This window comes from Alligator sinensis, unplaced genomic scaffold, assembly GCF_000455745.1.
Source record: "Alligator sinensis unplaced genomic scaffold, ASM45574v1 scaffold73_1, whole genome shotgun sequence".
Lineage (NCBI taxonomy): Eukaryota > Metazoa > Chordata > Crocodylia > Alligatoridae > Alligator > Alligator sinensis.
In genome coordinates this window covers 4,990,962-5,018,468 of record NW_005841838.1, presented here as the reverse complement: position 1 = coordinate 5,018,468, position 27,507 = coordinate 4,990,962, and the positions used below count along the sequence as shown (strand labels likewise).

The 27,507-nt window shown below is 41.1% G+C and overlaps 1 protein-coding gene across 3 annotated transcripts in view; it reads right to left on the bottom strand.

Moving 5' to 3' along the window:
- Positions 1-27,507, bottom strand: part of PARN (poly(A)-specific ribonuclease) — a 143,072-nt gene that overhangs the window by 12,218 nt on the left and 103,347 nt on the right. The window contains exons 21-23 of one of the 3 annotated variants that reach the window (XM_025203411.1): positions 8,741-8,930; positions 5,742-5,759; positions 4,280-4,301 (exon numbers count right to left, since the gene is read on the bottom strand). In XM_025203411.1, the coding sequence (XP_025059196.1) occupies positions 4,295-4,301; positions 5,742-5,759; positions 8,741-8,930 (215 nt within the window). In that variant the 3' untranslated portion in view covers positions 4,280-4,294. Of the gene's footprint in view, positions 1-4,279; positions 4,302-5,741; positions 5,760-8,740; positions 8,931-27,507 lie in introns of those variants that run through there. The other 2 variants (XM_006015524.3, XM_006015525.3) reach the window with 2 other exon arrangements.

The window sequence follows — 27,507 nt, the reverse complement described above, 5'->3', positions numbered from 1 at the left end:
GGCAAGGAAGATACTATCTTTAATGTCCCCTTGGGGGGGGGGGGGTGAAAATCACACATCTAAAATCACTGTACTTAAAATAATCATATTCATGCAGTGGCAGTCTGGTTGGTAGCAGAAACATCACTGCTGTTGTGGGCAGAAAGCCCAACAGGGAGAACTGCACCCTGGCTACCATTGGTATGGCATTTTCTCTCATCTTATTGCAACTTTTCCTTCAGTATTGACACTCTTTTTGCCACATTCCCATCAAGTGATCCAGAAAACTAGTAAAAAAAAATTATTTAGACTAACAATAGGGCAAGACTCAGCCTATTTTCTCATTTTTGTGCTATGGTTTAACATCATTTTGCAAATGAATAGGCTTTAAATGGACTTATTTAAAACCAGCACAAATTGGTAATTTTTGGTGAGCATAGTGTTTGCTTGATGTCATGCAAAACAAAAATAATATAATTTCTCCTTTTCAGGTTATTTATAAATGATTTACAATAAAATACTGTCAAATGCACTAAGTGCACAAGCACTTGGTGCATTTTTCTACCACTATCTCTTTCTTACCTTTTGTATTAAGATGGGCAAATTTTCCAGAGATAGGCATTAAATTAACAGCATCCCTTTTGTTTGACTTCTAGTAATAATATATGATGTGAAGGCATTAATGTTCAATACAAGTAGCTTGATGTACAACTACTACTAGTGAGCATTACATGCAAGACCTTAGGTTTACACAGCTTTGCTTTAGAAAGCAACTCTAAGTATGAGTCTTCATATTTCAGCTTCACAAAAGTCAAGTGCTCGAAATACGAGCTTATAGGAGAGATGTTCACTACTCATTTGGGATTTGCTTGTGCCATGTTTTTTATGTAATAAGCTGTACAAAAAACAAAGGTCAACATATTGGATAGAATTAAAACAAATTAAATCAAGTTCACCTGTTATGCAACAAAGTCAATAATTCATATTAAAAGATGTATAATCCAGGTGCTTTTGCAGACTTTCAAAAAATGTTTTCTAAAAAAGAAAGGGCATACAAAATGCACAATATGGTACTAGCACTAGTTTTATAGCGACTACTTCTTGTAATATAGCTAATTTAAACATGGCTTCAACTACCAATTTTAGTGTGCACATGCAGCAGAGGCACACATGGGAAAAGTTAACTACAAAATATTATTTTCCTTATAGACCTGTTCAATTTCAATTCTAACATTATATCTAGCTATCTATAGATTGATATTAAACATATATATGAAAATAAACCCTAGATTTACACGTTGTTTGCCAACTTTAAAATTAGAAGCAAGTTAAGGTTTAAATCCTAATTCTACAAAAGTTGCATGTATGAAGGGAAATGTTGACATATAACTGTTACAGGATGGACACCAGCCCAAAAATATTTTTTAACTACCTTGAGCCAGATCAGACCTGAAGATAAACCAGGGGTGGACAAATATTTCAGGAGGAGGGCCGCTTACTGAGTTTTGGCAAGCCATCGAGGGCTGCATGACAGGCAGCAAGGGGCAGATAAATATTAATTTTCTAAATTTTTTAGGGGCCCCGCAGGCTGCATAGAATGGCCCGCATCCGGTCTGCAGGCCGCATTTTGCCCACCACTGAGATGAACTTTGCATTAAAGTGAAAGCTTCGTTTGTGTGTGTGTGTCTGGGGGGGGGTGAATGAAGGCACAGAGTCAGATAGCCAAGAACTGTCCATAAATGCTGTATGATAACATGTCAATATTACTTGTACTTCATGAATGAATTCTTCTCCAACTTCACTTAGTGCAGGGGTGGGCAAAATGGCCGATCTGGCTGGCAGCTCCATTTCCCAGCTGCCCCTGCCCGCGTGGCTTGGGCCAGCCTAACTGGAAAGCTCAGGCTGGGGTTGCCATGGAGACCATCTGCAGTCAGGCTGGTAGCACATGTGGCAAAGCAGGGCAGGGGGCTGCTCTGCAGCCGCTGGGAACTTGCAATGGGGGCAGCTTGCTCCGGAGCCAGGGCAGAGCCGCGATCTATAACCTGCATGCTCTGGGCAGGGGCATGCAAGCAGGGGATGGTCCTTGCAGCAGTGACAGCCTGGTTTGGAACTGGGGCAGAGCTGCGATCCCCTGCTTGCGTGCTCCTGCCCAGAGCATGCAGGCCACAGATTGCGCCTCTGTCCTGGCTCCAGAGCAAGCTGCCCCCATCACAAGTTCTCAGAGGCTCTAGAGCAGTCCCCTGCTGCTTGCACTGCCAGCACAGCTGTGGCTGGTCTCCATGGAGCCCCAGCCTGAGCTTTCCCATGCAGGTGCAGCTGGGGTTTTCTTGGAGACTGGCCAAGTCATGTGGGCAGGGGCGGCTGGGAAAGAGCCCACGGCCAACTGGATTTGGCCTGCAGGCCAGACTTTGCCCATGTCTGACTCAGTGCATCTATCCCATACAAACTCATCTTTTAAGATTCACAGGCAAAATACATTTCTATGTAATAGGTAAAAGTAACTTTTTAAAGCTTGAGAAGTTGGATCTGAAACAAATTTATAATAAAGATACAAAATAAATTCTCTACTGCCAATAAAATGCACTGCACATCTCAGTGGCACTACCAAAGATATATTAAGCACTTCCACCAATAGTGTGTTAAACTTCATAGTATTTCAATCAAATCTTGCACGCACTCCCATCATTTATAGACTGTCTGCCCCAAAACATCTAATCCCCCCCATTCATTTTGATGCACACACATTTCTCACAAATGATAAACTAAAATTTATTAGACCAAGTCATTTGTTGATAAGCTATTTTGTTATTCAGAGTGAATTTTAGAACCAGAACAGTTAATATCATTACTAATACCTAAAGCAGTGGGGACCAACCTCTTTGGCAGGTGTGCCATATATTAGACCCACACCCTCCCCACTCCAATCCCCTTCCCCAGGCCAATTTGCTGCTCTGCTTCCTGCCTTCTTCCCTGTGTTCTCTGCCCAATTTGCTGCTTCACTTTCTGTTTCCTGCCACATGCCCCATCTGCAGATGTGCTGCCCGCCCCTATTTGCCAAGTGCCACACTGAGTTTGCTTATGCCACTTGCAGCACTAGTGCCACAGGGTCACCACCCCAATCTAGAGAATACCAGAGTTATGTACTGAGGTTGCAGAAAAATGAAGCCATTCATAATGTAATGGGTCTTTGTAAAATTTAGGCAGAAATACACCAAAACTCAAAACTATATCTATTTAAATTGTACTATTTTAAACTTCCAAATTATCTCTATCTAAATGCACTCTCTCTAAAGCAGGGGCGGGCAAATTATTTTAGGTGGAGGGCCACTTACTGAGTTTTGGCAAGCCATCGAGGGCCGCATGACAGGCAGCCACGGACAGATAAATATTAACTTTCTAAATTTTTTAGAGGCCCCGCAGGCCAGATAGAATGGCCTGGCAGGCCCCGGGCCACATTTTGCCCACCCCTGCTCTAAAGGGTGTAGTAAAATCAATTTAAATTTAAAATAGTAAGCATCAATGTTCATATTATTGTGTTTAGAATATCTTCATACAGGATTCCTTCAGGGTTCAAGTGTTTGCTCTCCTAAATATGACCTACCATTCTGTAATCTTTGACCTTCACATTATGGACTCCAGAGCTTTGCAACATCAGAAAAAAACTCAAATGTTAATGTGGGAAGTTTTGGGAAGTGTATGAAGACCTTATGAAGTCTGTTTGATAATGGGTAGGGACCTAGTTAAATTGCAGTTTCATGGAAACTGAAATCCAGGGTTGCCTGTGAAATCCATGGGGAAAAAACCCCACAGTTAATAAAAACAAGGTATACAGGAGGGGAGGGCACCAACTGACAGGGCAGCAGACAAAGTGGCATCTGCCCCCTTGTCCACCTTGTCCCTCCCCCCCCCCAAGCCCGCCCTGTCAATCAGCGCCAAGGGGTGGGGCTGCTGTGGAATGTCTGTGAAATGGGCTCTTTGTGCCAGGACAAAGCTGCAAAAATGGCTTTTGTCTTACTGCAAGTTAAGTAGGTCCTTAATAATGGGTACTTTGTGTGCATCCAATACAAACTCCATGTCAGAAAGGGAACATAGTTGCTTTTCCTTTCTTTTTACCTCCATGTTGGACTGAAATTCCAGTAGCACATGGTTAAAAAGGGAAGCAGTTAAAACTTTGGTGACTGCATATATTCAAAAACACATCCTTGCACAAAGCCAGCTAGCTACTGCCTGGGGCAAATGAGTTCTTCAAGCCTGTAAGTAGGCAGTGAATCACAGGATGAGGTTGATCTAAGGGTCACCAAAGAAAGTGTCTCAGCTACTGTCTAAAAAAAAAAAAGAGAGGAGACTTAGACAGAGGAGCAAAAATTACATGATGTGAAGGAAAATTCCAGAGTTGCAGAAAGGGAAAAATCATGACTTCTCGGGGGACTCTGGCCTAAGCTGACCTAAATACTAAAGACTACGCAGGAAAGAACATACATACCTGTGAAGTGAAGAAAGGCTTTGCTTTTAGAATCCTTACAAAATCTGTCTCTCTGAACTACCACGTGTCCCCTAAGAGTCCCACCCACAAGAATCGTGTTTTGGGAAAGAATTTCTTTAAGCTACAATGGGTCTCAAAACAGGTGACCTGGAGGTCCTGTTTCCACAAAGGGTCAGTTAGTCGGTGCCCAGGAAGGACAAAGAATTAAAATATAGTTTGCTCACACCAAAAAATAGTTATGGCCTTAGTTCGTTAAGACTCAAACACAGTCATCTCAGTAGTATCCAGCTGAGGAAGCGGTAGCTGAGTCTATAAACACATGCAACAAGTATATTTTACTTGTTTTGCTACATCATAGAAGATTGATTCACAGATGCTAGGGTCAGAAGGGACTTCAACAGATCATCGAGTCTGACCCCTGTCGTGGCAGGAAAGAGGTCTGGGGTCAGATGACCCGAGCCAGATGCCTATCCAGCCTTCTCTTAAAGACCCCCAAGGTAGGGGAGAGCACCACCTCCCTTGGAAGGCAATTCCAAATTCTGGCCACGCTTACCATGAAGAAGTTCTCCTGATATCTAGCCTAAATCTGTTCTCTGTCAGTTTGTGACCATTGTTCCTTGTTACCCCAAGAGGCGCCCTGGTGAACAGAGCATCTCCGATTCCTTGTTGCGCCCCCCTAATGAATTTGTAGGCAGCCACAAGATCACCTCTCGGCCTTCCCTTGCGGACGGTTCCTTAGTCATGCATTGATGGAATAAGTAATTTATTCAGATTAGAAGTGTAAGTGTAATCTTTGCCTGATTTTTCTCGCCCCGCCCAATTATTTTCAATTGATATTAAACATCAAGTGTTTTGGTCAGTAGCTACAGCAGTTCATGAGTAGTCCTTTTCATCATCGCATGAATTCATAAATTAGACTGGCATGTTAAAAATAATTCACAATGGCAGAATGCTAATTAGTAATATAACGAAAACCTTTATGTTTCATAAGGGATACTCAACATTTCACAAATGGATAAAGTGGATGGAACAAGGCTTTATCGTGAAGAAAGTGGTTATTCCAGTTGAGTTCCCTAGTAGTAAATGATGTGGTAAACTTGTCAATTTACGAAAAAATTGGTGTAGACACATAAAACTATTACAAGAAAGTAGCTCTATTTCTACTCCTGAACACAGCATTCTTGGTACCACCAGGATTTTCACGTAGGAAGGTGTCGAGTCAATCCACTACTCCAACCCCAAATGGTTCATAACATAATATTTTCAACTATATACATACTGGGTCCATCCTGATGGTCTGAAAAGGAAAGACAAAAGAGCAAACTTTGATGTCTAACAAAATGAATAAAAGTTTCAAGAATTTTTGGGGAAGCAGTAGCAATTAGTACTGCTATCCCTGCTCGCTGCCAAACTCCAAGCCCCATAAGACTGGGTCAGGGCCATGCCATACCCCTACTTTCTGCACAGCCAGATCAGGTCCTGCTGAGCCCACCCCACACGCTGGATCTGGCCCACCAACTGGATCCAACCCGTGGACAGACCGGATCCAACCCACAGTACAAAGAGTTTGAGTATTGCTGGTGTAGAGCAAGAGGTTCTATTTATTTCATATAAAAACCTAATCTCTTTATGTCCAGTCCTTAAATTAGCACTAGGAACTCAATTTTCCATTATATTGGAAATGATAAAAAGCAAAACAAAACAATTACATTTTTGTATTGTTTAATTGTTTAGAAATTGTAGTGACCTAGATGTACAACCATCCTTCAAAAGAGGGCCTTAAAAGCAGGTAAATGGCTAAGCGTTAAATCAATAGCTCTAGTCCAAAGGGCTGTTTCATCTAATCCTTCAGTCCCCATGGAAATCTCAAGAGTGCTTCAACTCTCTACGGTGTTTAATTCATATAAGGAAGACCTGCCCGAAAAAAACGATTAAATCAGCTGCATTTGACACACATTTCATGACCAGACTCTTCTCTCTCTCTCAAACTTTTAAACTCCCAGCATGACAGGGACTATCAAAGTGACACCTGTATTTAGTTGTACACATTATATTGTAGATGATTTACTACACTGAAAAACGGGGCCTTTTTAAGGATGTTCTTACTGTGCAAGCTCGTTTTAGTCACAATACACAAATTCATAGGAGGCAAGGAGTTTGGAAGCTGCAGGATCACAACGTTCACAGGAAGGAGGAAGCAAAGTCTACTAGCTCTAAGTCAACTACAACTACCTTCTGCTTTCCTGCTAAACTGTCAGCCCTACAGTGCCTCAACATTTTACAAAGTTAGAGGACTCTGAGAAAAAGTAAAGAAGCGACTTTAAGGAAACATATACTCAGATATAACGTTAATTACACAAACACAGAGTCCCCAAAAGACCTCAGACTGCACTGTACAAACACTGTGAATTTTTCAGATGAGGCAGGCTTTCACAGTCTTAAAAAGAGAAAACAAAGCTGAGAAAGAAAGGCACAGAGGTGAAGGTTACAGCAACTTGCTGTGCCAGGATCAGAATACAAATCTCCTGACTCAGTGTACTATTTAAGAGCATAATTCATGGTCACACTTAAAACTTCACTATAGGCTCAACCAAAGCCAACAAGGCTTTCCATTATGCTTGTCCACTTCTTCTGAAGCATAAATCTGGCGATTTTTCAATATACAACCTTCCATTATAAGTGTTCAGCTGGAACTGTCTCAGAGTATGTATGTTGCCTTATGCTTTCACCGTGAAAAAGTCAGGCATAAAACATCAAAAAGGCACTGAGTATAGAATGAGAGTGCAGCAAGTTTCCAACAGATAGAGGCACTTAAGGGCACGTGTGTGTGTGTGTGTATATTTGGAAATCTCAAAAAGATCAAATATTATGAGTCAAGCCATCCCAAATAGTGACTGGCACCAAAAGAATGATTTTTAAAGACCTAATATTTCCCCCCCCCAACTTTTACTATCCACTTTTGCCATCAATGCATGTGCAATAGTTTCAGGTGGGAGAGAGACAAGGCTCTTTGGGTGAATTTGATATCTTTTATTAGACCAACTTAAATAGCTGGAAAACAGGTAGAGACAGACCTTTTAGGGCACAGAAATAAATGTTCCCTTTCCTGGCTGCATAAATGATTCCTCTTAGTCTCTTCTTACCAAGGAGTAGGGTACTACCTCCATATATCCTGACTCTTCCCTCTCACTTTGACCTTTCCCTTACATTCTCCCTGGAAAAATGCCTATAAAATACAGCTGAAAATAAGAATGATTACCATCCAAAAAAGCCCCACAAACAAACCAACCTTTGTGCCAATTTCCCAATTATTTTTCAGTAAATATTTGTGAAGGTTGCAAACAGCTTTACATGTACGAACGTCTTTACAACATATTGTTAGAGTCTGGAAACACCCTAATGCAAGAAAAGCTTTTTACACTGAAAATACTTCAACTGCAATTTTAAATAATCCTAATTTCCTTGAAAAAAATTTAAATCAATATATAAAAATACAAAGCAATTACAATAATTTCCAATTTTTTAAAATATAGCATTTATATCAGCCCAAACAGTTCAAAATAGCTTATTTTTACTTTAATTCTCCTTCATCTGTGCTGTCCAAGACCTGTTCTCTAGGATTTAAGCAACATTTCTAATTTCCCCTCATCTCAATTCCCAGGCAGAGAAGCCTCAGGATAGCAGGTAGCAGGGAAGTTGTGTGACAATGTCTGAGGCTAAAGCTCTTACACAACCTCTACCTACTTGTCCAGTCCTAAACAAGAAGAGGAGCAAAGCTTCCAAACATATCAGCATGAGTGTTTTTCCTGCAGGCACCAAAATCCCATGAATCTTGATCAATTTGTTAGTGAAGCTGCACCCGCCTTGGCTGGTGAGTAGGGATTCCTCTTCCCATCGGGTTGAGGAACTGCCATGCAATAGCTTTACTCCTTCAAACCAGTCCCTGCAAATCTTAAGTCTACCCACTGCCCTCCCCCTCACCTTGCTCCTATTTTAGGGTCTATAGACACCCTTCATATCATCTCTACTTTGTTTTAGCCATTAGAACACAAACTACCTCCAAGTCTATGAACGTGGCTTTAATTTAACTGAAAACAGTGGGAAATGGCTGGATTTATGGTCAGCTTCATTTCCATATGCAGACTTTAGAGAAATAGTGACCATCTTGCTTGCTCAAGTCATATCAGCATTAGGCATTAAATAAAGGAAAATCTGCATGAAAGCTGCTTTTTTCATATACTTGCAACAAAGATAACACTAATTCTGAAAAAGTCTCACCTGTTAACACAGTAGTACCGACTCTGGGAAATGTATGGTGTGCACTGAGTTTTTAATCGTTTTCTCTCCATCTCCTTCCAACTATCTTCTGTACATTTTCTTTTTGTTCGTTTCTCTTCATGTTTTTTCTCAACATATTCTGCATAGGTCTGGATCCTATAACTTTCAGCGTACCTGCTGGTGTTTACAGCTATGGGGAAGAAGAGAATTGAACATTATATACAAAATGACCTTTAAAAAGATAGCCATCTCTCACTGGAAAGAACTTGCTTAAAAAAGGGGAATCAGTGAACAGTTTGCTGTCAATATAATCAATTCAAAAGAGCATTGTTAATGGGGAGAAAAATTTGTACCATCTTAATTCACATTTATACCCATGACAAAATAACTGTACAGTTATTTATTCCTAGTACTTCCTAAACATGGGGTTAATTCGATTGAAGAAATTTGTTAATGAGAAAGCAATTCTTCAGTTAAAACCTTCTTCCAAATTGCATGTTGGCAAGAAAACACTGAGTATTTTTCCTATAAGTTTCATTACTTAACCCTGCAGGTTTACTTTGCAATTCTGCCAGGAAAAGACTACATTTGCAAAACCTTTGCCAAAACTCAGTCTGATTACTGAAAAACAGGTTTGAGTTGCACTTCGTATTACATAAAATATCCACTGAAGAGACATTCTTAACTAGCACCCACTTGTTCACATTATATTTTTCTACTGTTAAAACTCTAATTAGCTAAAACATCGTGTCCTATTTTATGGTGCAGGCATTTCTCAACACACCCAGAATTATGATCACTCTGAAAACCCACTTTCATTGCTTGCCTTCACCCAGCAACAATTTACCAACATTCCTCTAAGTCCCAGAAGCTTTGCAGCTCTCAGCCTTTAATCTGCAAGGCAAGCTCTGGCCTGAGGCCATCACTATAACGGGTGAATCAGCAAAATGAATTGGCTGTCAACTGGTGTCCTCTGCTGTTTCTAGCTTAAGTCTGAAAGCAAGCTATATATAGAGTTATATCTATATATCTACATATCTAGAGAGAGAGAGCGCACTTGTTTCATACACTCAACCTATGCATTTGAAATTCAGTGAAGTTTAAAATTAAAATCTTGTTATTCCTTTTCCAGTCTTTTAGAGGAACAAAGTTGTTCTATTGCAACTCTTTATCCAACTTTCTACTTTTGGTTGAAATAGGCATGTAGTTAGTTTTAACACTGACCATTTTATATTACTGTTAGCCAATATATTGAAGGCAGTAATGCCCAACATCATAGTCCAACTCGGGTCAGAATGTGGTGTAAAACAGTGGCAGAACTTTTTATTTTTGTCAAGACTGACAAGGGCATCTTATAGAAATATTTAGCGTAACATGCAATTAATGGCCCATGAGACGCATGTAGCATATGAATAATCTAGATAAAGGAAAAGCCTTTTAAAACTTAATTAGAATACAAAACCATATGCAGATTATGCCAGAGACCTCAGGAATAGTTGTATCAGAATCTGATTAATGAAAGTTTTTAGAATTTTTGTAGCAGCAAAAGAAACAGTAATACCACTACATACATGTGTTCATTAAGTTTCCCATGCATTACAAAGCTTCAGGATCTGTATCATTCAAAATTTTAGCTCCAAGGTTATATACCAACCATAGAATTAGTTTAATCCTTTGGATGCAATTTAAAAGTCAAAGACAGAACGTCCGTAAGAAATTAATCTAATGTCCCACACTTCCTCACACCAGTACAAAATCTGTGCAAAAGTGAGGAAGATGTCACAGATGGCTGCCAAATTAAGATTTTTCTAAAAAAATAATTGCATATAAAAGTTAACATTTCTAAATAAAAGAAAAATCCACTCCCTTTGTAGTTGTGCCTATGTTTTATTGCAGCCCATGCAGAAATGTTATGCGGAGAACAATATAATATGTTAGTTGTTGAATAGTTAAAATGAATATGCAGACAGTTAAGAACTTTACCACAGATTAATTTCTTATATGATCTTCAGAAGCTACAGTAAAGTAGGGAGGTTCTTTATAATAATTTGCAACTATCAGCTGTAAAGCTTTTAAAACAGTATTCTTCACTCTGGCACAACCCCCACATACTTGCCAACAGCAGGGATGGCCAACCTGAAACATGCATGTCATAAGTGGCCTAGGAATCCTCTTTGTGGCAGACTGGGGAGGCAACAGGCAGCATAGTGACAGATTGAGGAAGGAGAATAAAGCAGAGCAGCACATTGAGCAGGGAGCACAGGGCAGGAAGCAGAAACCAAAGCAGCATTTCAAGCAGGGAGCAGAAAGCAGAGCAGCCAATCAAAATCAGAGTGGCAGTCAGGGAAGGTGTACAGCTAATTTGTGGCACTCCTACTAAAAAGTTTGGCCTCTACTGCTCTAGAGAGAACCCACTATGCACTGTCAACCCAAGAAAATCCTAGTGGATTCATTTTTACAAAGGGCTTGCTCCAATTTGCTGGGTGAAAAGACTGTTCTCTGCCCCTCATGTGTTAAATTTGCCTTACCTTACCAGTTTTAAGTTACACAGAAAACTAGATCTGCAAGCCATAATTGCAAACATCACACTACGTTATGAAGATCATTTCTAGACCACCGCATCTCACTGTGCAGATTATTTAGCAGACTACGGATGAGCGATCCAAGAGGAATGTGCACAAATACAAAGATTTTCTTTCACCAAGTCATTGCCCTTGTTCAAAACAAAATCCTGACAGACAGTGCTACTGATAATACCAAGCATAATAAATGCACAAGGTTATTCTACAGCTAAACTACATAAAATGCAAAGTGTGGGTAAAAATACCACTAACGATATATAGCTTATATTACAATTGCAAAAATGCATCAAAGGTTGCAAAAATCAAGCACTCATAAAGTTAGGAAATGTCATAATAAAGGTTATCTGTGAAACCTTAACTTTATCCCTTATATTTGTGCTCTTGTTATTAAAGACTATCACTATTTTTAACACAGAACCCTGCCTCATTTGAACAGAGATTAATTATAAACTATTCAATATATTTCAGCTTTGCTGTTCATTGTATATACCCTTGGCTTTTCTTAGAGCTGGCTTGAAGAGTGTGCAATGAAAACCATTCCTTTCCGTGTAGACCTTTCCACAACACACATCATTACAACATACAGTGCTCCACAAACATTAATAAAAGTAATCTACACTAGGAGCTCAAGCCGCCTTGAGCTAGTACAGAAACTTACAGCAATAATAGTTTGTTATTAACTATGTGGGCCTATTTGCAGGGAATGAGACATACTGCCAACAGTATTCACATATATTTCACGAAATCGGAATGGAGAGAATTGGAAATTTTAGCTTCCATTTCAGGCCCTGAAAGGGAGTGTGTTCTAAATGGGCAGTTCTGTTCATTTCCCCCAAGCTTCTTTCTTTCTGCCATGACTTTCCCATGCCGTCTACATCCCCCACGTCATCACTTCCTCACCTCTGGTTCCTTCTCCCAGTCCCAGTCTCCTTACTCAGCAAGTCTTCCCCTCCAGGTTCACTGTCCATCTTCCAGATTCCCCTGTACAGCCAGTTCCAATTCCCAGTCTCTCCCTGTCGACAGGGAGTTTCCTTTCTCATGCTTCTGGCCTCTACTTGTTGCCACATGAGGCTAGATAATTTTGCCCCTCTTGCTGCTACATGTGTCAGGGTTTGGTTTGGTTTTTTTTCCACAGATGCTAGGGTTGGAAAGGACCTCAATGGATCATCAAGTTTGACGCCCTGGACATGGCAGGAGAAAGAACAGGGGCATGCGACTCCCAGCCAGGTGCTTGTCCAGTCTCTTCTTGAAGACCTCCAAGGTAGGGGAGAGCACCACCTCCCTTGGAAGTCTATTCCAGATTCTGGCAACCCTAACGGTGAAGAAGTTCTTTCTGATGTCCAGCCTAAATCTACTCTCTATCAGTTTGTGGCCGCTGTTCCTGGTTTTGTTTTGGGTTTGTTTTTTTTAAGTCTTCCTCAGAACCAATGGGTATTGGCTGCAATCAAGGCTGGGGATTAAAATTATAGTTCTTCATGAAAGAAGAAAGCTATTATCAACAACTGTCCCATGCCATAAGCTATTTCTATCCTTAATAAAATAATGAGGAAAAATTGCTGAACATCTGGTAAGTGTGCAATTAGCAGTTGGGGTTATAAAAGAATAAATCTTGCTAATTTACCCTTTGACAAGTATAAATTCAGTGGATAAAGGAAAGGAAGCAGATATATTTGTTTTGGCCAAGCATCTGATTGCTCCTTATGAGGTCTTACTTGTAAAGTTCTAGTTTTTAGTAAGAATACCTATTATGGAATGAAAACTGGGTGAAGGATCAGAGTCTTGTCATTTTTCCTACCCTATAATTTCCCTAGTGCCTAACTTGATTTTTGCTTGCAGCTTTCCCAAAAGAAGCCTGATAATATAACAGCTTATTATTCCATGACAGTCCACAAGGTTTTTGACCATCTTAATTTCACTGCTGTCAAATAAAGTTTAAGAGGCATATGCCCTGGAGCTTTCTACTGACTCAGGGAGATTGTACTGCATCAGTTTACATCTTTATATTGAGGGCTATCCTGATAACCATAATGAGTATTTAAAAACTAACTTCATAGGTCTCCTCTCCTGACCAAGAAAAAGTCTCTTTTGCCTATGGTAAGCAGAACTTTTTCAAGGCCTGCTCACTACTGTATTTTAGAATGCATGAAATGTTTGGATTGAATTTGTAAGTTTTGATTTTACTCCCTTTGCTACATCTCTCTACCATTTATATGAATTTCTATCACCTTGTAAAGTAAAAGGGGAAAACAATATTTGAACAGGAGAATCCGCCCTCAAAGCCCAGCTCCTGCTACTGATAGAGGCAATGTCATTTCTCAAAAAGTCTAGTCATTTACTATCAGGGTGGATTTGATTTAAATCATAATTTAAATCACTGGCCAGGAAGCCTTGATTTAATTGTTTTCTACAAAAAGTACATTCTTGTTGACAGGTTTCCCTTTCTACCATACCATTCCCTCACTAGGTCTCAAATCAATGGAGTATCCCTCAAGACTTCTAGAATATCCTGCTCAAAATGTTTCTCTTTTGTTTCTACTGCCGCTTCCTTCCCTCCTTGCACTTATCTCCAGACTCCTCCTCCTTGTCCAGATCTACTCCACCCCGAACAATCCTCTATTCATTCAACTTGAAACTTTGCACTTTTAGAGAGAGGTAAGGGCTTGACTTTGTATATAAACTTGCAGAGAGACAATAGGGCTGATGGGTAGGTAATCAGGTCTGTTAGCTCTCATCTCCATATTCTGCTGTTAACATGGATGTTATCTCTGGAGACACAAATCCACAATTTGAGAACTGAAACTAAGCATTACAGAGATGCTTCATGGGATCTTCTAGACTGAGCACTGAGTCCCATTGGGTAGAGTGGTTTTCGTTAATCTTTACTAATCTATAGAGAAGCCTCTGGGACCCCATAAGATTAGGCCCCTTATACAGTCCATGGCCTGTTGTGACCTATTTATAAAACTTTTCTAAGAAGGTTACATGAATATATTGTCTCAAATAGTATATAATTAGAAGTTATAATCCCTACTCCAGGATGATATCTTTGACCTTTAACATAGTTTTAATTTAAGATAGCTTTATATAGGTTGCTTTTAAAAAAAATAACATCTTGACAAAAAATTTAAAAAAAATATATAATTAAATAAAAATAAATCGAATTTTTATTTTAAAAAATTGTTGATTTTTATCTACCCTGTTTACTGTCTATTAATGTTTCACTAGTACTATATTTACATTTCTAAGTCTGTATCAGCATTTCCATGGAAGACTCGCAATCAAAAAAGAAGCTGAAAACTCTCTTTAAAAGACAGGGGGAGAGAGAGTCTGTTTTCTAGTCTCATACTACAAAGAAAGATGGACATTGTCAGAGAATTAGTTAAAAGGTGAAGTACTCAAATGCCCACTTCCCCTCAAGGAGAAAGGAAAAGCATAGAAACTGGGTGCATCTACACATGATGCTACGTCACTGTAACGACATGCTACAGCAACACAGATCATTGCTACGGTGACAGTGTTTGCGGGCACAGATTGTGATGCTGACACTATGCTGCCATAGCAATGAGCTACCTCGCTATAGCACATCACTACTGTGACGCAGCTGCTAAAAATAACCGTGCGCCAGTCATTTAGTACTTCTTAAAGCAAATATTAAAGTAAGTTTAGACATGCCCATTGAGTGGTGAAACTAAACAAGGACAGAACAGAGAATTCTCTGGGATATTAATTTAAAAATCTAAACAAGATTGGACACACACTTTTCAATCTATGTTCTAAATAATGACAATCCTAAAAGCATCAAAGGGAAGAGCCTTGGTTTGATCTGCAGTCAAGAAATTGGTAGTAAATTTTCCTAGCAAGATTCTCACTGGTTATGGAGAACACAGGGTACTTTTACACGTGCTCCAGGGGTGTGAGGTGGGGGGCCGGCACTAATTAAAGTGTGACAGCATCTCGTGTATCAGTGTCCCCCACTTCATTCGACGAGCTTTAGTTCAAGCACTCCTGCTGCCATTTTGAAACGCGGGGATGATGATACACGAGACGCAGAGGCTGGATGGAGCACAGTAATTACCACACTCCTGCAGACTGGATTAATTGAGTCTCCTCTGGCACGCTGTAATTGCACTGCACTGGACCAGCTTCCATGCTTGTGTACAGGCACCCAGAGCCTAACTCTGACAGAAACCATTCTTACCCTGAATTACAGCATCTGTCTCTAATGAGTTATAAATCTTTTAAAAAGAAAAAATAAGTTTGTAGAGGATATGGCCTGAAATATATACACACATTTCCAGTCTAGAAGTTATGACCAGAATGATCAGTCTATTCCAATTATTTAGCAATTAGGAGAGGAACTTTATCCATGACAGATGCCAAAACCCCATAATATTGGTTATAGCTCAGCACAAGCACTGACCCACAAAAGATTCACATTATAACAGAAATCCTCACAGACTTCTGTTCTGATAGATTTCTTTTAAGAACGTTTTTATTAAAATATTATTAAGTGTGCCTTTCCCCTCAAATACTAAGCTAGGGTTCTCACCCCCAGCACATGGGCCAAATTTGGCCAGCAGAGCCATGGCATCCAGCCTGCAGGACTCCCCACAAGTCATGAAATTTGGCAGTCAGGAAGCAGTACCACCCGTCCCCTGCTGCCAAATTCCCAAGTCCTGTGCAGCCAGATAGGAGGTAGGCCTCATCCCCCTCTGCCTAGCTAGATCTGGGCCACCAGCCACATCCACCCCATGAATGGATGGGGCATTACTCATCCAGCCTGCAGGCCAGGAATTTTGGGCACCATTGAACTAAATTATAGAAAATGGTGTTAGCAAGCTTTTTATTTTAGTTTTATGGTATATTTAATGCAAATAATTTTTTAACTGTGTTTGAAAAAAAAGCATTTTGCAAAATACCAACAAACAGTATGCCACTGACCATGTTCATACTGCTGGAAATTCAGGTGTCAATTCAATTTTCTTGTGATGACCATCATGAAGGAGTTCAACGCCACACTTCTCTCTCTCAAACTCTTTCATGATGGTCATCACAAGAAAATTCTTGGATATGTGTACATATAAGTTTTTCTGAGATATTTACACTACCAGTTTTATCAAGGGCAAAATTAATAAAATGTTCTTCTAAATATATATTTGGAAAATAAAGTTAAGTATTTAGCTAAAATATACATCATGACAAGACTCCACTACAATAAAAAAAGCTGGAAGGGTACTACTTATGAGGAGATCTGCTGAGAATCTTCAAAGGCTGGAATCTGAACACTAAACATCAATGTGCTAGCCCAATGGAAAATTACACTCTCAAAACTGACTAAAAATATTGTGAAAACTTAAAGAATTTATACATACAACTTATAAACATTGTTTACTTTATGCTTATGTATCAAAGTTAAAATTCCATTCTAAATAAGGCATTTATTTTCCTTTACTTGTTGTTTTATACTTCCACATTGGACTAGCGATTGAAGTTTTTCATGAAAATACCTCAATTTGGACAGTATCCATGGCATACCAGTATTTTTCCATCTGAACCCTAGCTAAGTAACCAGATCACCTAGTGGAAGATGATCACCATTGGATTTGAAGGTCCCCTGGAAAAGGCAGCTTGATGTTATAATGAAGTCACCAACCCACCATTTTGATAATGAGAGAACCTGGGCAGAAGTACAGAAGAAAACCCGGTTTAAGGGTGAGAGACTTCATGATCTGTAAGAAAAGCCATGTGGAAGATGGCAAGGGAGAAGAGAACTTCTGGCTCCTTAAAGGAGAATACCTTAACCCAGAGGTGTCCAACTGTAACAGTCCTCATGAGCAAAATCCAGACTACAGGACTTCTCATGGGCTGGAAGATGGGAATGTGGCAGCAAGAGGCAAATTCCCTGGGTTTGCACCATACCTACCTAGAAACTCTGGCAGCTGTGCCACAAACCCTGTGGATCGCAATTTAACCCTCTGCGGATACTCTAGCGTAGTGGTGTCAAACATGTCCCGAGGGTCAGTTCCAGCCCATGAAGCCCTGTTATCTGACCCCCAGTGCTGCCCCTGAGTCTGAACTGACATGACCCAGCCAGGCCCAGCAGGCAGGGCCCAGACTGCATTCTGAATGCATCTCCTGCTTTGGTGGCTCCAGGAACTGCACTGCACAAGACACCTTCCCCAGGTACTTCCACATGACACACACAGCACCTGTTCCAGCCAGTGCAGGGCCAGTGCTGTACGTGGTGCCCACAGGCACTACATGCAGCACAGGTCCTGACTGACTAAAGCAAGTGATGCAAGTGGTACAGTCCTGAACCAACTGCTGGCAGCACTGAATACAGTGCTGCTCCCAGAGCAGCCAGAACAGGAGCTTTGGAATCTGCACTACATGGGGCACTTGCCCTGGCTGGACTGCGCCACCCATGGCTCCCATTCCAGCCACACCAGGATCCACATTGTATACGGTGCACCCAGCCCAGCTGCTCCAAGAAATATAGGTCCTGAAGCAACTGGAATGGGTGCTGGATCCCGCATTGGTGGGGATAGGAGGGGGGAGAGGGGGAAGAGGAAAGGAGGGGTCCAGGGTCCATTACCCCAATCAAGTTCATGGTCCAGCTCAAAGTCACTCAACTTGGCCCATGAGGAAACTGATACAAGGAAATTAATCCAAATTCTGTTGATTTGTCTAGATCTGTAATAAACCCTTTTTAACTGGCACAGGAAGTAAGTTTTTTTTTCAAAGTTCTATAAAACCCGTTTCAAAATACTGCATCCCTGAAGAAGTGAACTGTCAAGCCAGATCTTTCAAAAGACTGAAGTTCTGGAAAAGGATGAGCTTAACATACTGAGGAGTCTAGTAGGTCCAGCTATTATGGTGCCCTTTTCCATGAAGTGGTAAAAGAGCTTGCTCCCAGAAAGTGCTCTAGGCATATTAATGGAAGAAACTGTCATAGCCAACTCAGATTATTCATTCATTCATTCATTCAAATTATATGCTGCCCTTCTCAATAAAGAATTGGGGCAGCTTAAAGGAAGGTTAGATGAGCAAAGGTCTAATGTGCTTAGGTAAAAACACAGTAACCTGGTTTTGCTGAGGAAGCTATACCAGAGCTGTGCAACAACTACATGTTCACTTTAAAAAGGAACTAAAATTTTAACATAATATAGCCATTATTTATGAACATAGATCTGTCAATAGAAGGAATTTTATGTAAACCAAAACAGAGAAAAGGAAATGTCAAAAATGCAATAAAAGTTTATTTCTAAATAGGTTCTGGGGAATCATTCAACTAAAAGTCCAAGACGGAGAACCCCCTGAAAACAGAATTCAAATATTTGTTTTATGCAGTCATTTTTGGAAAAGGTTTTTTCCTGTAAATTAAATTTTTAGTCTGTGCTGATAACACGCACTGATTTACAGCCAGCTGATAAAACTACCTAATCTTAAAAAACAGTGAAACATAATACAAAACAGACTGTTGTAATGATTTTAGTAATGTATTTATTGATTAATGAAATCCTTCCTATGCCCATAACACTTAAATATTTGGATTAAGCTCCTTAGAAGTATTTTATTGAGTATCATCCTTTGAAACTAGGCTTTATTTCTGGTTTTACTATGCTTAGCAACAGCCAACAAAAACAAAAATTAAAAGCTCTACTTTTTTTATTAAAAAGAAATCCTTTTAAAAGTCTCTTCTGAATTAAGTCCTCAAATTATTTCTCCAGCACTCTGTGTTGACTTTTAAGGAGCCAGATAATAAACTAAAACGTATCTGAATCCTTTGAAAATAATAAAAATAATTTTAAAAACTCATGTCATCATATCATTCTACTGCTATCAATTAGGCCTCCTAAAGGGCAGGTTTAACTGGCACAAAGGGAAAAGAAAAAAGCTAGATGCTATTGGAGATTTGTCCATACTACAGTTTTTGAGTAGTTTTATCACTGGCAAAACTGAACCAGTAGAATCTTTAGTGGAATTTTCCCCACTGATATTCTTCAGTTTAAACATAGGTGACAAACTAGAGAACTTGAATTTTAAATGGACTCATTTAAATTGTTTAGTCTTTATTTAATGCCACTTAATACAGCTCAGAACATCCCAGGAAAAGAACCAGGTCCCACACTACTACGAATTGAGAAAGAACACTTTGTATTCAAAAGCTCTTCAAAAATATCTCCCAACCACACATTGGATCACAACCAATGACAACTAGGAAGATTAAGCACTTATCACTTTAACAAGAATCTCTCCTGCAAGGGAGTTCAATCACTAATCAGTAGGAGAAAAATAGATCTTAAAATCTAAAGCTTTCATCTAAGCAAAGTAATTCTGTTAGTCCCCATACAAAACCTGGAATCTGAAAAGCTAGTAAGATTGCTTATCCATGTGCAAAGCCATGAAAAACAAGATCAAGACAACTGTTTGACGAACAATTTACTACACTACTCTACTTTTACAAAGAATAAGTAAATGTTATGTGAAAACTTTTCTTTTGAACCTACAGCTGGTAACAGAACTTTACTTTTCCTGATTGCTATGCAATGTGTCATTTTACCAGCGTACTGTCACTGAAACTGCCCCAGCCAGTTCCAAACAGAAATTCAGAAATTCTATTTTCACCCTGGTAACAGGGATGTTGCAAGCACGTTTCCTATTATGTACATCATGTCTGCTGTCTATTGTGTTCATTTACACATAAATATACTTCATGAATACCTTCTTTTGTAGGAAGTTCTTATGCTTTTTTTGTCTTTAAACTTCATTTAGGGAAACAAAGATTCATTTGGTGGCACACTGATTTGCTTTGATAGGAGAAAATTATAAGAAAGTGTGGTGGCTAAGTAACTTCTGCTTATTATCTTGGTACAAATATCATTCCAAAAAAAATCACTGCCCTACTTGAGGATTTTAGTAATTTTAGGTAATTAGAGTTAGGGACGCATGGCTCTGCTGCTCCTCTTGCAAGAGTTAAAATATTGTCTCCAATCTCACACTGAACCTAATAACAAGAAGTTAGAACTTTACCAAATGCTTTTGGTGATCTAAAGCAGGGGTGGCCAATCTGTGGCACAGACAGCCTGTGTGTGTGGCACACAGCAGCAAATAGGGCAGGAAGCAAAAGGCAGAGCAGGGAGGACAAGGAATAAAGCAGAAAGCAGAGCAGGAAATCTGCAGGGAACAGGAAGCAGAGCAGCAGACCAGACAGAGAAAGCGAACTGGAACAACACTCAGAGAGGATGCAGGGCTAATTTGTGGCAGCCCTGCCACAAAGTTAGCCCTCAGGTATTAAATTGGAAATTAATACCATGTAAATTGGATTAATTAAAAAATTAATAAAAATAAAATTTAAAAATGCCAATCAGAATATTAATAGAAAACATTAACAGTGATTAGAAGAGGTACACAGTGGTCTGTACTGTGGCCAGCCATATCAAAGTGAAATAAATTACTACCAAAAAAAAAACTACCAAAAGAACTCTGCTTCTTTAAACAATGAAGGGTTTTCCTAGGTTTTAGACCATTCTGGTAAAAGATCAGCTCACTAATTTTACTGCACTATTTGAATCCTCACCCATATATTAAGACTCCTGATCAGAATCTACAGGGTTGACAGGGCACAATAAAGTACAACAAACTTGAGTCAATATATCCATTTATACTTAATTGTCCTCTGGGTGGAAAAGCAAAAACTATTTGTTTCCTTAATGCCATGGTTCAAAGGTTTGAGCTTAACTGAAAATATGAATAAAGATGGACAAAAGTTTGCGAGATGGGAACAATTTTACTTTTTGCCTATGGCAAAAACAATAACTCTCTTTCACTGCCTTAGCAGGCACTTCAACTTCAACCTTAGATGGGTCAGAGCTCCCATCCAAAATCTGTGTAGCAGAACAATACAGGAGAGAAAAACAGAAGACAGTCATGATGTACGAAACAGGCCGTATTCGATTTGGATTTGAAAGGTTGTGCTGACTTAGTTAAGGAGCACTTGGAAGGGCTGGATGGGTACAAGTCAGTAGGCCTGGATGACCTCCATCCACGGGTGCTGAAGGAACTGGCCAGTATCATAGCTGAGCCGCTGGCATGGCTGTTCGAGTACTCATGGTGCTCCGGCCAGGTCCCTGAGGACTGGAAAAGGGCCAATGTGGTGCCCATTTTTAAGAAGGGGAGAAGGGATGAGGTGGGTAACTTTAGGCCAGTCAGTCTTACCTCTATCCTTAGGAAAATACTGCGCCGGGGGGGGAGGAGGAGGAGTGAAATCAAAGAGTGCATTTGCGAAAGCCCAGCAAGGGAAACTATGCTGAAAGGAAACCAGCACGGGTTTGTCATAGGTAGATCCTGCCTGACAAACTTATAGCCTTTTATGACCAGATCACACACTGCCTTGACACAGGAGCTGAGGCTGATGCCATCTACCCGGATTTTAAGAAGGCCTTTGACACAGTTTCACATCCTATTCTCATAGGGAAGCTAGCAGGCTGTGGAGTGGATGTCTACCATGTCAGGTGGGTGGCCAACTGGCTTAGGGACCACACCCAGAGAGTGGTGGTGGATGGGTCATTCTCGGCCTAGGAGGAGGTGGATAGTGGGGTCCCGCAGGGTTAAGTCCTTGGACCGGTGTTATTCAATATCTTCATCAGCGATTTGGATGAGGGTGTGGAGAGCACCCTCTCCAAGTTCACAGATGATACCAAGTTATGGGGCAAAGTTAACACACCAGAGGGCAAGGAGCAGATACAGGCCGATCTGGACAGGTTGGACCAATGGGCAGAACGAAATAGGATGCAATTCAACAAAGATAAATGTAAGGTACTCCACCTAGGGAGGAAGAATCCCCAGCACACCTATAGGTTGGGGGATGACCTCCTCAGAAGCTCACCAGCTGAGAGGGATCTTGGAGTCATAGCTGACTCCAAGATGAACATGAGCCAGCAGCATAATGAAGCCATCAACAAGGCCAATCACACCTTATCATGCATTAGCAGATACATGACCAACAGATTGAGGGAGGTGATGCTCTCCCTCTATGTGGCATTGGTCAGGCCTCAGTTGGAGTACTGTGTCCAGTTTTGGGTGCCATACTTCAAGAGGGATGCAGAGAATCTGAAGAGGGTTCAGAGGAGGGCCACTCATATGATTAGTGGCCTCCATGCAAGACCCTACGAGGGGAGGTTGAGGAATCTGGATCTCTTCAGCCTTCACAAGAGACAGCTAAGGGGAGACCTTGTAGCCGCCTGTAAGTTTATCAAGGAGGGACAACAGGGAATTGGAGAAGCGCTATTTACCAGAGCGCCCCTAGGAGCAACTAGGAATAATGGATACAAACTAGTAGAGGGTAGATTCAGGTTAGACATTAGGAAGAAATTTTTTACAGTAAGGGTGGCCAGAATCTGGAATGGGCTTCCAAGAGATGTGGTACTATCACCTAACTTGGAGGTCTTCAAGAAGAGGCTAGATAGTCATCTGGCTGGGGTCATATGACTTTGGTCCTCTTTCCTGCCAGGGGGTCGGACATGATGATCCTTTGTGGTCCCTTCTGACTCTACAATCTATGAATCTATAAATCCAAATCTGAAGATTCAATGCCGATTCAGAGAATCAGCAATTGGGCCATAGACACAGCTTTAAATGTTTTTTCTACATGCCTCAAGGTAGCAGGTGCGTGAAAGCTGCAATGGTGGAGCGGATGGAGCGTCACACAGGAGCGCGGGTTGGGGGGGGCCTGGCCCCCACATGCTTGGCAGCGGACCTGGAAGTGGACCGGAAATACTTTTGGTCTGCTTCTGAATCCATTGCCAAGCGTTCAGGGGACCCCCCCCGTCCCGCCATCTTTGCAATTGGCTATGGGTGGACCCTAGGTGCTCCCCCCAGACCCAGGAGGCACCAGTTGCCGAGCTGGGGTCATGGGTCTCCCATGTACTCCCTGGTAGACCTGGAAGCGGACCAGAAGTGGTTCTGGTCCACTTCTGGGTCGGCCACTGAGCGCCCTGAGAACGCCCCCATGCTCCTGTGGGATGCTCCACCTGCCCCACCATCTCAGCACTTATGAGCCACCTGGTACCTAGAGGTATTTAGAAAAAACATTTAAAGCTGTGTCTATGTCCAAATCATCAAATCTCTCTGAATTGATTTGGAGGGTTCTGAATTGATTCAGAGAGATTAAAAGGGTCTCCTGATTCGATTCGGATTTGGAGATTCGGCTGCCAAATTGGGCCAAATCAAATCGGTGACTGAAACTGCACACAGCCCTAATGATGAGATGGTCAGTGAAGTAGCAAGAACAAGGAGCTATGGATTGCCTTGGGTAGACAAAGACTAACTCAAAGCAAGAGGTGCTGAACAGATTTCTTCAGAAGAAACATGGGTATAAGAGACGGAACAGTTTTTCATGATTGACTGACAACTCCAATGCTAATGTCACAAATTTCTCCTCCATCATATCATGTCCTGCAGGCAGGGAAGGAGTTGAAAAAATATCTTGACCACTTACAAAAGCATAAATGGACAAGCATTTTCTATGCATTCCATCCCTATGTGCCCCTATGCAGTCATGAGAGAAATGGGCAAGCCACTCCACCTGGAGAAAAAAAAGGAAAAAGCAATACAGATGGATAATACCAACAGAATTGAGAATAGTCTTTAAAGCTTTCACTTTGTGGCTCATCCTTGCACTTAACATTTTAAATATTCTGAATAGATATGTTTGTACAGTAATTTCTACTGTGCAATTCATACTACTGTGTTATTTCAAGATAACTATAAGATTCCAATGACTTGCTTGCCTATTTTTGCTTCTGATTTAGTTTAAAAAAATTGGTTGGATTATAAAATATATTGTTGTGTGGCTGCCTGCAGGGAGCCAGAAAGCTCCAAATTAAGCTTCTAATAAAGATAGAAAATATCAAAATCATATTAAGCTCATAACACAGGAGTCTTAAGAACGAGAGAATAAGAATGAGATTCTCTTGCAATATGCCAGAACTGAGAGATATGCTCCCCAGAAATTCTAGTACCAGTTGCATATTACTAGCATCTCAACTGGTGCTGTAGTTTACAGTCTGGCACATGTGCAGCCCTACCACATTGTCTCTTGGAAGTAAGCTTCTCTGACTCAAGCTTGCATGTGCAGAGACCAAGAGACAGATGCACAACTGTCCCTTGAGTCATGAAATAAGACATGCTTAAAAAAATAAAAAAAGAAGACTGGCAGGACTCCATGATAGCACAGTAGAAATGAGGATCTGTTATATAAAGTTTAAAAACCCCACAAAAAGGAAAACCAAAATACATTTTTCAATATTTAACCTAAGTCAAAGTCAATTTAAAATAATATGTAAAATGAATTTCAATGCAATGAAAATCGAGACTTTTTAAAAACAAGAACAAAGCCATTTCTGCTGAATTATTAAAGCTTTTAATAACAGATCAGCCTCATTTTACCAAATGACAAGTTGCTGCTTGTCTGATGTTTCTTCATATGCTTGTATTATTTAAGTTTGTGTGGATAAAAAATAGCAACTGACTGTTGTAAAATCTAGTCCGATTATTGACATTTTCAGCATCATTCCCTCCTTCGCCCAATTTTCCCCAAAAGTAACACTTGGGTAGCTTAAGTTTCCTGACATACATGATATCTAACAATCACAATGTAATTAATGTAGGACTACATTTGTATGCTCTTAAGCAGTACACAAATTTTACTCAGCATAAACTGTATCTAGCCAAATATTTTCTTTTATGCATAGTAAATGAATCTTTAAAGTATATTTCTTAAAAACAACATTACAGGCAGTCCTCGTAGTTACAAATACGGCAAACGGCACTTATGATCTTTATAACCTGGCACCATGTTTTAGGGTTTCGATGTGGGTTTCAAACTTTATGATGCTGCATACAGCTGCGTCCAGCTGGTAAGTCTGGAAGGGGAGAGAAGGGGTGTGGGGGGGGGGCAGATCAACACCCCCACAGTGAGGGAGGGATTGGGGCTGGGGCAAGCACTGCCCAGCCAGGACAGGGGGTGGGGGAGGGGAGGCAGGATGAAGGTGCAGCTTGTCTGAGGGGCGGCTCTTGTCGCTGTGCACCATTGGTCCAGGAGCTGCTCGTCAGGTGGCTCCTGCTTCTCCTTGCGCTCCTCCAGGAAGGAATCGGGCCGCGGGCATGTGCCCCCAGATATGCAGGGTAGCACTGCACTGTGCTCTGGGTGGGTGGCGGGGGTTATGGGGGAGGCTACAGCAAATTTTCAGGTGCTGCAGCCCCCCGCATAGCCCCTGCTCTGCCGCCTGTCCTACTCCGATCCAGGGGTATACACCTACCCCATGCCTCCCACCTGGGCAGCACTTACCCCAGCCCATCCCAGTCCCAATCCCTCCTTCACTGCGGGGGCGCTAATCTGCCCCCCTCACACCCCTTCCCTTCCCTCTCCCCTTCCAGATTTGCCAACTGGACAGCTGTATCCAGTGTTGTAAAGGAACCAACCCCCCCATTTATAACATTGTTCCTATGGGAAAACTGGTTCCAACTTATGATGTTTTGACTTGAGATATGGTTTCCAAGAGTCAATTGTGTCATAAGATTGAGGGCTGCTTGCATATACATTTTGAATTTCTCAAATTTATAATGGATCATTTTGCTAAAATTTAGTTAACTAAGTTTACCTCCTGCCATATTGTCCTACAAAATAAACTGCAGGTTTGTAGCTTTCGTGACTCATGATTTTGAGTTAAATTGGTTTTTATTATAAGAAAAAAATAGGTTAATTTTTGGCACATATTTGAATGAATGCAAACATACACTAGAAAAAGAATGAGAATGGCACCATATGTGCCCTTTACATTGTGCACAGTTTCAAATATTGAATATAAATATTTTGACATTCCAAGGTAGCTACTTAAAAAAAATTTCCTCTTGGCCATGAAAACAGATGGATGACAGTAGAACCCATTAAATATTTCATACAGTGCACTCAACTGTAGACTTCGTTATAAAAGGCATTAAATTCTTTAAACATCCAGTTCTTTCTTTAATACTGAAAGGCATTCAAACTATTTCAAATTTCTACACTGCTTACATACTTCAGTGATTGCAACTGTAACTGAGAAATAGACTAAATGCAGGGATGCTCAACTTCTGGCCCACTGGCCAAATGCAGTCTGTGGACCCATAGGCATCAGGCCTGCAGGGCTCCCCACAAATCAGGACATTTGGCGGCAGGGAACCAGTGGCAATAAATATGGCCACCTTCTCCTGCTTGCAAATTCCCAAACCCTGAGCCCTGCATAGCAGGTTAGGGCTGAGGGACACCCTTTCCCCTTCTAGGGCTGGGCCATCCCTTTTCCCCCACTGTAAAGCTGGGCCATGCACCCTTCCTCCCTCCCCTCACTTCCAAGGGGCCAGGCTATGCCCTCCTCTCCTCTCTGCACAGCAAGGTTAGAGCCAAGATGCCTCCTGTCTCCTCCTGTGTAGCCAGGTGGGGCCCTACTACAACTGCCCCAAGTCAGATTGTGACCATCAGCCAGATCCAGGCCACAGATAGCTTAGGAACTGCCCACCCAGCCCACCAGCCAAAAAGGTTGAGCACCACTGGACTAACCCATTTGAAAAATGGGTACAGATTGGACAAAATGCAAAAGTGAAGTAACACATTTGTGACATCGTATTACTATTACAATTAATGGCATCTGTTCATCTGTGAGTGACAGTGGATATCGCAGCTATTCTACTGACTGCTGTTGCATTTTGTCTTGAGGCCATAGAGACCTATGTTAGACTTGCAGGTCCTACCACAGTAGTCACAGGTGTAAATGGCATTAGGGGCTACTGTACTGACAGGCTGTTTCCTGCAGTCATATTTCTGTCATAATTTGAGTAGCCATTTAGCATTGTGATGTTGATAATAGGCAAGTTTTATTGATACATAGTGATATCAGGTAAGAATAATACAAACAATTCTATATCTATCAGTTCCAGGGCTGTCATCAGAGCCAAGGTACGTCTGGTCAGGACGCAAGTGTCACTCTGAGTTTCTCTCTTAAATGTTGGAAGTCAGCAGCCTGGAGGTCAAAGGCCGAGGCCCACCCCCCCCGTGAGGTGGATGAGACAGGTTGGTGGTATGACAGGTTGGTTCATGGTGCCTCAGGTTCCCCTCTCAGGGACCATTTGTTGCTGTGAAATCCCTTC